Source organism: Xiphophorus hellerii, chromosome 23 (assembly GCF_003331165.1).
Source record: "Xiphophorus hellerii strain 12219 chromosome 23, Xiphophorus_hellerii-4.1, whole genome shotgun sequence".
Taxonomy (NCBI): Eukaryota; Metazoa; Chordata; class Actinopteri; order Cyprinodontiformes; family Poeciliidae; genus Xiphophorus; species Xiphophorus hellerii.
Genome location: NC_045694.1, coordinates 27502209 through 27518129, shown reverse-complemented (window position 1 = coordinate 27518129; position 15921 = coordinate 27502209). Strand labels below are relative to the sequence as shown.

General features: G+C 39.6%; 1 protein-coding gene across 4 annotated transcripts in view; it reads left to right on the top strand.

Moving 5' to 3' along the window:
- il1rapl2 (interleukin 1 receptor accessory protein-like 2) overlaps window positions 1-15921 on the top strand; it is a 389317-nt gene that overhangs the window by 300427 nt on the left and 72969 nt on the right. For all 4 annotated transcript variants that reach the window (XM_032554863.1, XM_032554861.1, XM_032554864.1 and 1 more), the window contains exon 7: window positions 15776-15850. In XM_032554863.1, the coding sequence (XP_032410754.1) occupies window positions 15776-15850 (75 nt within the window). The remainder of the gene's footprint in view (window positions 1-15775; window positions 15851-15921) is intronic.

Genomic DNA, 15921 nt, shown 5'->3' with positions numbered 1-15921 from the left:
ACTGCTGTTTATTTGTACTTCCCCCTAAAAATATGATACAGTGACCAGTTATGAAACAAGCAATAAGCATTTTTGTCAAATCCAGTCATCAAAATCATCAAGCAAATGTACATCAAATATATTGATTAAGGAACGTCCCACCAATCGCTTTGTACAGCTGAATGGTTGCCATGGGAGATTAAAGGAGTTGCATGAAAGGATCAAGACAACACTCAAGGCATATTTTTGATAAGGGAATCACGTTTTAACAAGACGTAAAGCTCAAGAAAGTTGATTTTTAATAATACTGCCTTTTAAGAAAAAAAATTGCAAGCGCAAAGGTATTCAATTTCAAAAATTTAATTTATTTAAAGGCGTTTTTGCACATCTTCAAAGGGTCCTAATATTTGTCCATGTTTAGCAACTGCATGGTACTGTAGGTTTGTTGCTTGGGAAGAGTAAAACAGACCCGGTATAGATTGCCTGTCTGTTAAAAGGCTAACACAGAAACCATGTATTCATTCCTTCAAAGCAGAAATCAAAATTCCTGACCTTTGACTGCACCTTTGGCGATAAAACGCATCCCTGTGTCGCACAGCCAGTCAAATGCCGAATATGGACCTCATTACGTTTGAGAAGAAAAACAGTGTGGCTCTCAGCCTGCTAGCTAGTAACGCCTCTGCAGCACACATGAGAGCCTGAGCCACACAGAGCCAGAGCACCCGGGCCTATTTCTCTTGCTAAGTACCAGCGTTCCTCTGAGACATCATGACGACCTCCACACAGATCTTTCCCGGAGCGCCGGAGCGGCAGAGGCTCAGAGCCCAGGAGAGAAGGCTGAGTTACGAGCTGATCTACTGAGACTGAATCCGGAGGGGAGGTGTTTTGGTGCTAATGGGATGTTGGGATGATCAACGTCCAGCTGTCACTTCCTTTCGTTAGCGTCGCCGTCACGACCGTTCACTGGAGCATGGTGAAAATTGGCAGCTTGGAGGCAGGATATCAAGCTTCACAGAAAGTCGTGTTTCCTCCTCTTTCTGCCTCTGTTAGGAAATAGGGACACAACATGATTTGAAGACCTTGAAAGCAGTTGATGCGACTCCACCACAATAAGATGTTATTTTTTCTGGTTTTGACCTTTTGAACTTTGTCCTGTTCACTGTTCTTTACTGGTTGACACAGTCGCTTTCAGTGAACTACACATACACTATTGTAGTTCACTACAATAGTGTAGTGAACTACACTATTACGCAGGTCATAAAACATTATGACCTGCGTAATAGTGTGTTGGATACACTTTTATTGCCAAAATAACATTGATTCTTCAAGCCATGAACTTAACTCTACCCCTGAAGGTGTGCTATGGCATCTGGCCCTAAGACGTTGACATCAAGTCCTGAAAGTTGTGATGTGGGGCCTCCTTGGATTGGAATAGTTGGTCCTGTATTCCACAAATGACCAATTCAGTGAAAGTTTGTGAATTTGGAGGCAGAGTCAACATGTCAAGCTTGTTTATTTGCTCATCAATTCATTCCTGAACCATTTTTGCTTTGTATCAAAGCAAAAATAATGGTCTGTTGTTCACAGTTCATCTTCTTTGTAGTGGCATGCACACAACAAGCCAAGGTCAAGTAAAAGTCACAACTGGTCAGATCAGACTGCCCTCCACTGGAGGACAAACTTCAACATAGGAACCGTGACTTTTGGTTGGTTGGTTGGTTGGTACCAAGTCAATTGATGGATTGTTTGGTACCAAGTCAGTAGGTAGGTAGGTTGGCTCAGTGGTTTATTAATCGCTTTGGGATGTTCCCTCATGAAAATTGTAATCTAAGTCTATAAAATATTAAAAAGTTAGCCAGTCTGGCTGCTGGACCAACTGACTGACTAGTAAACAATTGATCAAACTGAGATGCACTGTTTGTTTTGGACTCTTTCTATAAGTGTTAACTTTTTCAGCATTTTGAGCCACTGTATCAGACCACATGGGCCAATGTTCACTCCACATGTGCATCAGTGACTCTTGGCCAACCAACGATCTCCCTTTACTTTGTTCACTCATAGTAGATACTGACCACTGCAGACTGGGAGTGAACCATAAGGGCTACGTTTCTGGAGATTCTCTAAGATTCTCTATCACAGTTTTGGTCTTCTTTAGATCCGCTCGAATTCTTATGTTTGCCTTTTAAGTTCTTACGTTTGCGCAAATCCTCTTGTTTCTAGCAAGACAAATGACTTATTGTCCAGGGACAACAGAGGACAAATAGGCTCTTGGCTAATTCTGGCACATTTACAAAAATGCTTATTGATGTGGATTGTCCCTACCAAATAAATTAAATAAATTTTTTTTTTTTTGACATTTAGAGCATCAGATTTAGGAGCAAAAATGTTACAAAATTTTATTCACTTCCTGTCTTTGGTCCTATTGTTATGTCTGATCTGATTGGTGTGAGAATTGTGGCATGTTTACTTCACATAAACAGCTTTTTTTAAACAGTTCCACACCGTGATGATAGAAAATGGTTTTTATGAGTGTTTGTGAGTCTTTTTTCAAGCCAATTAGCTTTCAGCTACAGCTAATCTGGCGCTCAAACAATCCAGTGATAAGAAAATATAAATATCTTTAACTAGGCTGCTGTTGCGCAGAGCTGAGTATATCCAATAAAGCTCCCAGTGTGTTACCACTGATGCTTTTATTAAAACCCACTTTGATAATTTCCTTTTTGTCTACATCATTCTTCTTGTACCACTCTCTCGCTGTAGGCCTTTTTTTCTTTGAGCCTCTATTTATTTCTGTCTCTGAGCATTCAGATAAGTGATTGGGAAACAGACGTCATTATATTTTCCAGTTCTTTGCAAATGGAAAATCCAGCAGCCCTTGGCTAAAGAATAAATATTTCCACAGCGTTTTTTTCCACTCCCACTCAATGAGGATAAACATGCACAACCGTTGCCTCCGTGGTGAGGAGTAATCTCGGCTTTGTCATCACTTTCCCAAATTGGTTTAGACCCATCATTTACATATGTTGATGCTTCTTTTCTTTTGTCTCTTTGCATTTTCATAAACGGAGATTTCTCATTCTGTACTTTAGTGCTTACAAACACACTCTTTAGATCTTCACTGCCAGCCTCATGCCATTATGACATGGGTAGACGACTCTTACCGAAACTTTCTTAATTTAGAGATAGACCACATAACTAATGGCACACATTTTCAAGATCTTACTGATGCTGGGAAAAAAATATCTTCTTCCCAACAGAAGAGCTTCCACACTGAAAGGTTGTTGTCAACTTTGACCTGTAGTTGTCCTGATTTGGTACGGTGCATTCACTGGTCAGAAATCAGATTGTTTTTGTTTCCAACAAGTCCACCACCACCGGTCCAAGACGTTTAAACTGAGAACTGTTTGATTTCTCAGTGTGACTCGGTGTTACCAAAGTAACCAAAATTATTCATAATTACAGCATCCAACAAGAGTAAACATCTGATGGGAAGAAGAAATCTGTGATGACAGAAATGAATTCCATTTTAATTATTTTTTACAGCCATTATTATTCTGTCAAAGAATAATAATGGCTTTCTTGTATTCTTGGGTAATAGTGACCCCAGCTTAGATCACACCTAAAATAATTATAATTATAATTTTAACTGCCTATTTAATGGGTGAGGCACCAAATATGCCTCATTTTGCATTAAGGCACACAATAGAAAAACACCTCAGCAGTATCACAGAAAGTAACATCTACGCTGCTTATGTAATAACACCGCAATATGCAGTACTGTAATCAATGTTTCTCAGCTTTATAACTAGAGCTGTTCAATTTTCCACTTTCTCGTCAGCTTAGTCACATGACTAATGTTGAATATCATGAAACCTCAAACGTAAGCAGACACAGAACAGAGAAAAGTCTGCACATCTTCTCCAGCAGATGAAAACAAGTGTCAAATTAGATAAAAGCTAAGAGGAGCGGTTACATAACGGAGTGTTTAGGGACGCAGAGCGAGCCTCTGTTTTGTTGGTCTCGTCACACAGAAAAAGAGACAAAAGAAAGACGGAAGAAGAAGAAGTGACTCTTCTGTGGCACTCATCTCAGAGTCTGTGCATGACACTCGTCTGAATATTTCATACACCACTTCCTTTTTTTATATACCTGTGTAGGCACTCCTGGAGATGTCTTTCAGTATGCGTGACTCATCTGTTCTACAATATGTTAAGAGGACTGTTTTCCACTCTGCAGAGGAGACTTTCTCTTGTCTTCTCTCTCCCTGTAAACACTGACAGCTGACACAGTTTATCAGACGATACGCCGTCCAAAACTGAAAGTGGGGAGAAGGAATCAAGAATGATGAATGTGTGTGTTTTTGAACGTTTGGAAGGCAAAGTAGTTGTTGTGGGTATCGGCCACGAGGGACGCCGGACATCTGAATGTGGCTCGTATCTTCAGAGTCCCTCCTCTGTCCAAATCAAACACAGACACCAGCAGCAACACAGCAGAGCAACAGTAATCTCACTGGTTTTTTCTACAACGTAAAATGTTTAATAAAAAAAGACTAAAAGACATGTTTTATACATGTGTTTATATGTGCTTATATGATGTGTTTTTAGCCTGAGCCAAGTCGTCTATGCGTACTGGGTAAACTAAGTATTGAACTATTTGATGTTTATTGGGTTTAATGACAGATATACTGTAAGTAACAATGAAATTTATTTATACTCACAAAGAAATCAAAGAAGTTAAGTCCACAGGTGAAGTCATATGTTATTGTTACCATTAACCCTAAAACTGCTCAAATTGAAATTCTGAAAATAAATTTGCGTAATGGAAACATGATTGGGCAGCGCAGACCGGTGGCCTGTCCAGGGTGACCCCGCCTCTTGCCCAGAACGTTGGCTGGAGAGGAACCAGCACCTCCCAACCCGACTAGGGACAAGGGTGTTAGAAAATGGATGGATGGAAACATGATTTTTAAAAACTCACTTTTTTCAATAAAAGGTTTGTCTGCGCTAAGCTGAGTTGGTTATTCGGCTGTATAAAACTACATGTATTTCTGAAAAATGCTATGGAAACGCTTTTTTAACATCACAAATGTAATGTGATCAACAGTGGGATGTTACTGCAGACCGAAACGCAGAAGAACGACAGGAAGTAGTAGGAGGATGACGGTTTAGTTTTGTTGTTTTTGGACGATGTGCGGCTGGCTCCACCAGAGCTCCCACAGCATCACACAGTTAATAAAAATTTGTGTGTCATCCCAACGTTTTGAATCCATAGCTTTTCTGTGAAATGGAAAATTTCTCAAAACGCAGCATATGTAACCCCTCCAAAGTAGGCGGGGCTTCTTGCTCTCATGTAACTGTTTGCGTCCGTCGTTGACATTTTTTTAAATGACATATCTCGTGACAAAGCTTATTCACAAAAACAAGAAAACTCCAGATTTGTAACAGCAAAAGAAAATACAGCTCTGCATAAAGAGCTAACAGCGTAGCATCGCACGTAGCTTACCGTTTTAAATTCATTACATTGCATTTTTTGCTCTTTCACTTGCGTCTGGTTCCATCTCATATCAATACCCTCTTTAGAAATATATTTACTAGGAAACGTTGTTCACCTCAAATACTTATTTTTCTTGTACTGAAAATCTTTTCTTTATCAGTGAAAGGTCTCCCCTTAATCTCTCTCAAGGTGAAAAGTACACAGATTATAAAGTGTGAGTTTTAAAGTCATATTATGTTTTTAAAATCTTTGCACAGCCTAACCACCCTGCAGCTACTTTAGCTATTTCAAGTTAACAACTGTAAATTATTAGGATTAAAAAAACAGCCTGCGGGTGAGTCGGCGCTCGCTTCCAGCTCATACTTGAGTTTCTAAAGGTTTCTAAATGTACTTTCGGGTTCAAGAAGAAGAAAAGCAGCTTCTGCTGAGCATTGACACGTTCCATACTGCTAAGTGTTTTTTGAGAATTTGTGGGTTATTTCTTTCATCCGTCATCCTCTGCTTTTTTTTTTTTTTTTTTTTTAAAGGTTTTATTGGCTCTAGTGGCCTTTATTTGATAGTTAATTGACAGGAAAGTGGGTAATGAGAGAAGGGGGAAGACATGCGGCAAAGGTCGCCAGGCCGGGAATCGAACCTGCGACAGCCGCGTCGAGGACTAAGGCCTCCTTATGTGGGTTGTGCTTAACCTCTGCGCCACCACAGCACATCCATCCTCTGCTCTTTATTGAAGTTACGCAACAATAAATAGATGCAGTAAACGCTCTCTCTCTCTTACATAGGTTGGGATAATAACATTTTACCATGGACATTATCCTATTGAGGCATTGTTGTGTGATTATACAGAAAACCTCTAATAGGTAAAGCTGATTTTCCTGTGGCTTTATCAAGCTCTGCTTACTGTCAGTTTCTAAAATGACTGGAGGTAAAGACAATGGATAGACAGACTAAGTTTTCCATAATAAAGCTTAATTCTTTTTGGAAAATTATTTACTGCTGCATTACGATAAATAAATATGACATGAAAGGATTAATTAAAATTGTAAATGAGCATTGTTGTTGTTTTTTTTTTCTTAATCTTTATTCTTATTAAACATGCTGGCTCCCTTCATGACAGAACTGTATAAGCTCTGTTGTGAGTTGTAAACCGAGGGGACAAAATGTAGTGGCATTTTTCTCTAGACAAATACAAAACCAAGAATGAATGATGAGCAACACTACTGAATAACATTGCGTCGGATCAGTTGTTAAAGGTTAGCAGAAAGGTTGCAGTCACTATTACTGGTGTAAAACAAAAATATTAAAAACATAAACAAACCATGCTTAGCCTGGAGGGGGGCCAAGAAAAGCCTGGTGGCCCGCCAGGATTATAATACAGTGAGGGAAACTCTGCAGATAAGTTTTTCCAGACATCAACTGATCCAAGTTAATTTGGATAAGTTTTTATCCACATTTTTAAAATTTTAATTTGATGGATTACCTGGAGCACTGACATGCTAAAACATTCACACCACTTAGCAAAAAAAAGTAGCTTTTTGATCTTTGTGCTTCTGAATAAAAGAACTTTTGAACATCCTATTTGACATATTAATGTGGCGAATTTCAGAGACTAATTCTCTGCGTGAATTTTTCCCATTAATTTGAGGCCAAACAGAGAGCTGGCTTTCCCCGTCGCTGCTTACAGATCACTATAATTCTTTTCTTATTAGACTTACGTGATCATAATGTACGACACGGTGAGATTTCCCCCTGACTTATTCTATTCTCCTCAGACATTCTTTTATGAACTCGGAAACAAATACAGGCGGGTGACAGATGAAAGATTCGGCGAGAACGGCTCCTGTTTTTGAATAACAAGCCACCACAGGGAGGTTGATGCGAGGCCATCGATCAGGAAGGGCGTGCCTGCGTGTTCTGCTTCCTGCTTGTGAGTGTGATCGGCTTTACTTTGTTCTCCGGCAGCCAACCTCTGTCCTCATTAGTTCTGCATTTGTGTGTATTTGTTCGACAGAGCGTCGTCGTGTTGTTTTCTTCTTTTAACAACATTTTTTCTTTCTTTCTCCAAAGCAACAAATTGCCGCAAATCGCAACGTCACGCCGTGGGGGGAGGGAGGGATTTACACTGATCTAAAGTGCTTTTTCATGTGAACAAGACAAATGAAATTCAATGGGAAGGAATATGAGAAAGATGTTTCCAATGCATCAGCAAAGTGACAAGCTCTTCTCTCCGGAAAGTGATATTTAATTCAATGATTTCGCAATCTAATGAAGGAAGACAAAGGTGCGAGTCCAAAAGATGAAGGTGCTTTATCAATACATGCCTTAGCGACTCTGCATGTGTGTGTGGATGTAAAGAGGAGGGTTTTTGTCACTGTCCCAACCCTGTTCAATCATTTTCGTTGTTCATTTCTCCCCCTACCTCCGGTGCTGTTAATGCCGCCGTGTGGAAATGAAAAATGCATTAATGAATATGGCTGAGACAGTGACAGTGCATTGACTGATGACAGAATGAACAAGCTCATTATTAAAGGTCTTATCACCTCTCAACAGATGCAGCTCCACACACACCAACAGGGAGAGGGAAGGACCTCACATTTTGTTCTCTTCATTCATTTGTCATTGTAATCAACGTTTTCTACGACCTCCGTGAGAAGTTGTACAAGGATCTTCTGAAGGTCAAGGTCACCTGAAGTAGCAAGAGCTCAAAGACAGCAGAATGGCACTGAGGTCAGGGAACAGCTGAGGTTGCAAAAAGGGGTTTTAGCTACGGATCGTCTCAGACTGGGGGTTTTTGTTTCAGAGAACAGATTCCAATGGTTTTTGGCCAATTTATGAGTTTGATTTAATAATTGAATTTGCTCGAAACGCCTGGAGTCGTAAAATAACCCTCCAAATTTAATCAGTATTAAATGTGGCGGTCACTCACCAGTTGTAATTTGTGAAGTGAATATAAATGGATTGAATGCGTTGTAGACCTAATAAAAAATGACATTAACTGGTCAAACACCTTTGTTTCATCAAACAGATAATGCTGTTTCTGCTGTTCATTTTTGATACAGAAAATTGTTGGTCTTGGTATGGTCATACAACCCGGGTGGATTTGGTTTAGAAAGCCAGTATAAGGTCTTGTCATATTACTAAATTTTATTGTTTTGCTAGGCTTACATTAGCATTCTTTATTTCTGTTTTGATATGACTTGTTGATGGTTTAGTTTGTAGCACAGTTCAGTGGTTCTAGTTAGGGTGCCTTCACATTAGTCCACTTTAATCAAACTTTGGTTTCTTTACCAAGAAAGTATCATTTTTTGGGAAGGTGTGAATGTGCAATCGAACTCTAAAGCGGCTCGAAACAGCAAACTCTGGTTCGCCTAAAAACGCAGGTCTCATTTCTATTAAAGTGAATTCTGGTGCGGTTCAAATGCATATTACAATTCAAGCGGGCCAGAGACCGCTCCAAAAGCAGGAAGCAATTTATAGCGCAGGGCGTTCTAGCACTACAAGGAGAAATGCCAGAGACTAAAGAGGAGTCCTGCAATAGCTAAAATCTGAGGCTGCTGCAGCTACATTTTGTGAAGATGGAAGTTGCGTTCAAGAAGCCAGCAGGTTCTCACCTGATAGTCTGGTTCACTTTCACAAACGAACCACACAGCCTTAAAGTCAGCCTTGCATATACCACTTAGTGAAAGTCAAATGGAAAAAAAAAAAAAAGCTTATTTGCGGTTCTGACCTTGTAGCTGGAAGTTGGATGAAACAAAGGTCATTGTGTTTGACCAGTTGATGTTTTTGCCCGTCAGTTTTTATTAGGTCTTCATCTCATTTCATTCATTTATATTTACTTTTCAAATCGCTGATATCGAAATTTCACCTTATCAACACTAAAGTCAACCAAAGCACCGTCCTCGAAGCATGCAGCACATTTTGAGAGCCGCTGGCTGAGTGTGAAGAAGGAGTCGTGTAGAGGATTAGGCTGAATTGTTACTTAGTCGTTCTTTATTAGTTTTAAACATACTTTTAATTTTTACTTCTGTCTCTTTTGAGTAGAAACTCTGCCGTTGTGTTTCTGCTTCAGTCTTGACAGATTTTTACACTTCACTGAGAACATGGTAACACTCCGAGAGAGCTCAGTCGTCCACAGGTAGCGCAGAGATAATTAGCTAAATCTCTATGGGTAGTTTGGGCCCCTCCGGCCCCCTTGATGGAAATAAATCAAGTTTCTGTCCGTCCTGTCAGTGGGACCAGCAGTGGTTAGGTAATAATCCCCTTCCTTTATTTGAATCGACTAATTAGACTCAGTAACCACACAGTATTTCTTCCAGCTGAAGCACGAAACGTTGCTGATACAAGCTGTGCTCCTGAAGGATGCAAATCGTGTGTCTACATGCGGCTCGTTGTGTCCCTCAGTCTCCAGTTCTCAGTGTTTGGGATTCTTGTTTTTTTTCTCCTTTCAGTCCTTTTCTTTTCACACCCTTTTGAAATCTTCCCGATGTCATTACAGACATCGGGAAGCTGTAGCTCTGGGGGTCTTTTAGCCAGCAACACGGTAAAAGACCTCGCAGTCAATTTGATACTTTGAGGAACGTTTAGCTTTTTTTCCATCGAGACTCATCAGCAGACTCAGATTGCTCTTACAGGATTAATGGCATTTCTGTTTGATTCAATGAGGTTTTTTTTTTTTTTTAATATAAGCTTGTATTCATAGACACCCGAACAATGCTCTGCCAGACTGACACGTTTCCTCTCCCTCAGAGTACAAAAACAGGCTATTTCGCAGTTGGCATGATACAGCTGGCCTAATGCATTATTTAAGACAAAAACATCCAATCATCATGAGAGGATTTCAATCTTGGCTGCACCTTTCCTGCATCTGCGTAGTCTTTGTTCAGCTTCTCTTCAACCTTCAAAGACATGTAAGTTAGCACATCCGTTACCTCTGGCAAAAGACTTTATGTTTGTAACCTTTGTTGTCTCTAGGTTTGCCAAGCTAGCTCTTTAAGGATATTTTTCCGTCTCCATCATGTTTGCTCTGTGTAACTCATCAGTTCCTAATGTCTAGTACTCTACCGGAGTCACAAGACAATACGGTGAAAAAGTATTCACAACACGCCACGACCCGGAATGGGGGATAGTGTGTTGATTCTTGAATTTCCTCCAATCACTCTGCGCTTAGTTTAAGAAAGTTTGACTTTGACCGGACATATTCAAAGGTCTTGTTTGTTACTTTTCACTGTTGCGAGCTTTTTTGTTCTAAAGAAATTTAGAACAAAAAACTTTCATCATTCAACCACAAATACTGGGTTGCTTCACACTGTTTCTGGTGTCTAAGGTCTTAAACGTGCCTCCTGGTTTTAGTGTTTTATCACTATAAGTTTGAACTCAACAGACCATAAAACCTTTCCATCGCAACCCCCGTTTGTCCATGGGGTCAGCTGGAGACGTTGGTCACTTTTCTTCCAGCAGCTTTTTCTTCACGCCTGACACAAGTCATGACTTCTGAGTTACATTTAAAATTCTGAACAACCAGGGCTGTTTGGATTTCTTCACACATACATTTTTCCCCAATTTTCCCACTTGAACATGCATTTTTAATGTAGGCAACATTTTAGTATTGAGGGTATTTTCCTCAACTAAAATTGCCTCCTTATTTATTCGTCAAGCTGAACATTTGGGTATTTGACTCTTTCCTTAGAAAGCCCTCCCACATAAACCAGTCTAGAAGTTCTAGTCAGGTAAATGTGTACACTTGGCGCCCATCACGTCCAAACTCATCAAAAGTTGTTGCTTGTAGCACTCTCTGCTCCCTTCATAGCCCTTCATTTTTAATTTATGCTGGTAATCATCAAGCTTAATGTACAGTGCGAGGGGGAGCACTTCTCCTGCCGTCGAGGCGTCGTTCCTCTGTGGTCCTGCTCCACAGCAGATGGTGTCTCTGATACAAAGCGTATGATGCATCTTTCACCTTAATATTTGCTCCAGGGTCGCATTAAGCCAACTGATCTCTCGCAAATCTGCTGTAGATGGTGAGTTGCAGATCCCTGGAGCTCTAGATCTTTCCGAAGAGTATTCTTGCACCGACAGTCGAGCCAAACTTTTACTGTTTTCTTCCATGTTTTTGGTGAGATTTTATTTCCCAACCCTGATGACGCGGTCATTGTTTTAGACGACGGAATGCAAGTAGTTTTGCCATCTTTTTTTGTGGTGCAAACTGCTTTTATCTTAGCAACAGAACAATTTCAGTGCACGTGTTGGAATAAATGAACAGATCGACTTCGGCGTGTTGGTAGTCAAGTAAACAGGTGGGTTAAAAATAGTCAAAAAACATTTTTTTAACAAATGTGAAAGTGAAAAGCAGATCCCCAGTGTTTAAATGAGGGCAAATGCAACAGATATTCCTATGGAAGTAAGACTTAGACTTGGATAACATAAAAAAAGTAGTAGTTTGACAGAGCCACTCTCCTTAGATCAGTATGGGAAAGTATAAGACAGGGTTTGCTTTAATCTACCCACGGCACCCGGTGAGCTTGAAATGATCAGATCAGGAAGATTCAGATAGCATCAAAGTCTCCTTAAGTCACAGAGGGGGTTACTCAAATGACTTTCCAACAATGGAAACTTTCCGCGCACACACACATTTCTTTAATATCTGATGACGTGTGGGCTCTCGCACTCGGAGGCACCTTCAAGTTCACAAAAATGCCAGATTTCCATCTCCTGTAATGACTGCGGAGGGAGATAAGCGCTTGGACAAACGTTACCGTCTGTGATTATAGCTCAGACTGACCTGATGAGACGGGCTGCGAGGAAGGACAAGGACCAGGAAAGGTCAAGCTTGATGTGAAACTCAAGGTTCAACGGAGCAACGCGTCATCGAAACTATTCAGTCTGGTCAGGATGTTTGTTTACAAAGTGAAAATATGTTTTCAGTCATGATGATTTTAAATGATTACATCAAACTTTATGCCACAAGGGCCAAAATCGTCATTTTCTTTTTAAATATTAAATAATAAATGTCTTTTCTCCACTGTTTTTTGTCTGCTCAACAATAAACCAAACCTGCTAGATTTTATTGAAATGAACAAAATAGTCAGAAAAGGGATTTGTATTATTGCACCATTGGAGGTGAGGGTGGGGAATTTATGTTTAAATTCAGTTAAAAAAGCAACAACTTTATCACAAAGAGAAATTTAATGTTTTATCTCATCAGGTACTTATTTAAGAAGTCGTTGTGGACAGAGATGTTGGAAGGAAGGATATCTGGTAGCAGTCAGACTTGCATTAAATCTGAAGTGTCTTCCTCCAGGATTTAAGGTCATAGTTCAGGTATTATTTGAGCTTTTGAGATGCTAACCAGGTGCTCCCAGTTGTAAAAAAAAAGGTAACCTTGTTGCCACGGTTACGCATCGTAACGGTCCAAAAGCAAAAGAAGTGAAAGCAAAAATCCTTCCGGCTGCACAGCATCCAAAACCAGAGGGAGTGAATGTTCAAACATTCAGCAAAGCAACTGAAAAACTCATGAGATAAAGTTAAAAAAGAACAAATCAGAAATAATACACACAGACACTCCAACATGTCTGGAGTAATTCTGGAATGTTTGTGGTTTTGCTTCCTACAGAATTCAAATAAATGCAAAAACTTTGGGTAATGGATGAGAAATAATTTGTTTCGCCTAAACAATTTTTTTATTTTAGGATTTTGTTTGCGAAAATATGATAGACTAACATAAACTAATACATTATTTAAATCAATCCATCTGCATCAACACCTTGCGATTTTGCATAAAAGTCATTGAACGTGTGAACAGCAGCCAATCAAAATGCTGTAAAGGCCACGTTTAGAACTCAAAAGTTTAGTTTAGTTGTCAAATGTAAATATCTTGCAATAACTACAACAAAATGGCGGGTGAGCTTCAAAACAACAATCAGAAAACGGATTTCTACAAAATAATGATTTTTTAGTGATTGCATAAATATCAATTATTTCTAGATAAGTTTTTTAAGAGTGTAGAGTTTTAGTCTTGGCTTCACCTGTTACGTGGGATACCTCAGGGCTCAGTATTAGGACCTGTTCTCTTTCTTATAAGCCAAATATTGCCAAATAAGAAGTAAATTTTCACATTGTGTCATTTCTCTGCTGGTGACATTCAGCCATGTTGTTCCTTCAGACTTTCTGAATGCTGAAAGTTGTCGTCAGTCACAGCAATAAAACGGGAATCTTAATTATCCGTCGTTGCAGTCAAATAACTGAAATGAGGCAACACCTTGACCAAGCCACAGAAACGTTGGCAATATTTTTGGATTCTGGCATGTCAACGCATCGCCATTAATCAGAAACCGCACCATCGTGAACAGACAATCTCTTATTTTCCTCCATTTTATTTTGAAAGCCCCCTTCATGGACTTAAAGTTGGCCGAAGTCCCGTTTACAGCTGATTATTTTTAACCAAAAAAACCCTCTGAGTCAGTTCTTTACCGGTTGGTCTTTTTAAATGAACATAACGATGTTATAAATCTTGTTGCAAAAGTGGAGCACAGCGACAGCAGCTTGTCCAATCATCATACGCAGCATTCAGTCGTGAACGAGCTCACAAAACCTTTACTGCAATTAAGTTATCTTCTCCCTAAAGCTGTTTACTTCAGATCTTGCTGAACCTTTATAACACTGGCAGTTTGGCCACTCACATGCAAGCATGGATGTAAAATCAAACCAGCAGCAGGCTGTAATTTTTAACTCCAGTAAATGACAGGAAAGATTCACATTCTCTCTGCCATGGTTTTATGAGGCTGGCAGCCAGAAGTAAACACCTATCTTGTCATTATCATGTGTTTGCTGCCCACCTTCTCATATTTAGATGGTAATATGGGTTAACCAAAAGTCCCAAACTCTTGCATTTGCTTATATATATAATATAAAACATCATATAAGGTGATGTTTCAATGCTCTGTGTATGTGGAACAAAAGCGATGAGGAAATGGTGACAAATCAAGGAGAACATGGCGGTAGGTGGAGTGCCGGGACAGTGGGGGGGGCGGACAGCGGGGGAGGAGGCCTACAGGTGAAAGGTTGTCTCATTAATCTTAAAAGGGCACGGCGTAACTTTCAGAATGCAAATGAAACCATCAATCTTGTCAGGGAGATTGAGCGATGGAAAGATAGAGAGATGGAGAGGGGTACCTGGGAAGAGGATGGAAGGGAAAAGAAGAATAAAGCAATCCTCCGTGTCCCTTCGTGTCACATCACAAAAGTCTCATAAAGGGCGTTTCATCCAAAACTGGGAAACTGAAGCTTAACTGAAAGTCAACGTTTAAGAAGCGAGAGAACTGTCTACTCTGACATAAAAACCTAATTGTTATCAAGTTAAGACAAAAACAACAGAATCCTACATTTGAGCAACAATTGTGGGGACTTGTTGACCTGCTGTGGATGCAAACTGCATCTCTTTGCCTCCCACGGCCATGAATTCCGATATTTCTATTAAACATAGTTATTTCCTTTCTAAAGATATATTTCTGCTTGTCGGGTTGATCCTATCCGACATGTCAGAATGTCCTTGGGTTAAATATTGAACCTTTGTCAGGTGCTGTAAATATTACAGCACCTGACAAAGCTGCTTCCTGCCAGCTGTCTGTAAATGCGAAAGTGTCGAGCAAAAACGGCTGAACCTAAAATACAACACAGCCCATTTCTGCCTTTACATTTATCGTCACTATATGTCAGCTACGCATCAGCTGATAAAAAAATTCACCTCTCACTCTTAAACATGAAGTGTCTTGCAAAAGTGTTAATATCTCTTGAACTCTTTTCACATTTATGAAAAAAAATGACCTAAGGACTTAAATGTATTTTAACTAGGAGTGGGTAATTGTATCGTTTATGTATTGTGACAAATTTCTTGCCAATGAAAATTTTTGTAAATCTTGAGAATGTGTTCTTACGTTGTTCCATTACCATTATGTTACTTGAAATGGTCTCGAAACAACAATATTATTGTTTATCGCAAGAATGTCTGGGACAGTTCAGCGTCCAGCAAAATGTATCGTGTCTGTCTTTTTATTATTATTATTGTCACAATACTTCACTTTACTGTCATATTTATAACTAAAATAGACTTCAGGATTACAGTGTATTAAATGTTATTCCTCTCTACTTGTCTTGTGTGCTGTTGCCTTTCTTGGCCAGATCACCCTTGTGAACAAAGTCTTGATCTTGATGGGTTTTTATGTGGCTAAAGGTTTAATAAATATATAAAGAAACATTTTATTTTCATAAAATTTGTACATTAATCATCTGTCTCTTTCTGTTTTACCCTCAGCGCTCCAGACGACTCAGCCTCCCAAAGTCCTTTTCCCTCCAGAGAGACAAGACACGGTGATAGAAATCACGCCTGGTAAGGAGAAACCTTTTCACTTCGTTCCGCCTTCAGTATTTGGATGAAAATCTAAAATTAGAACTGTGTTT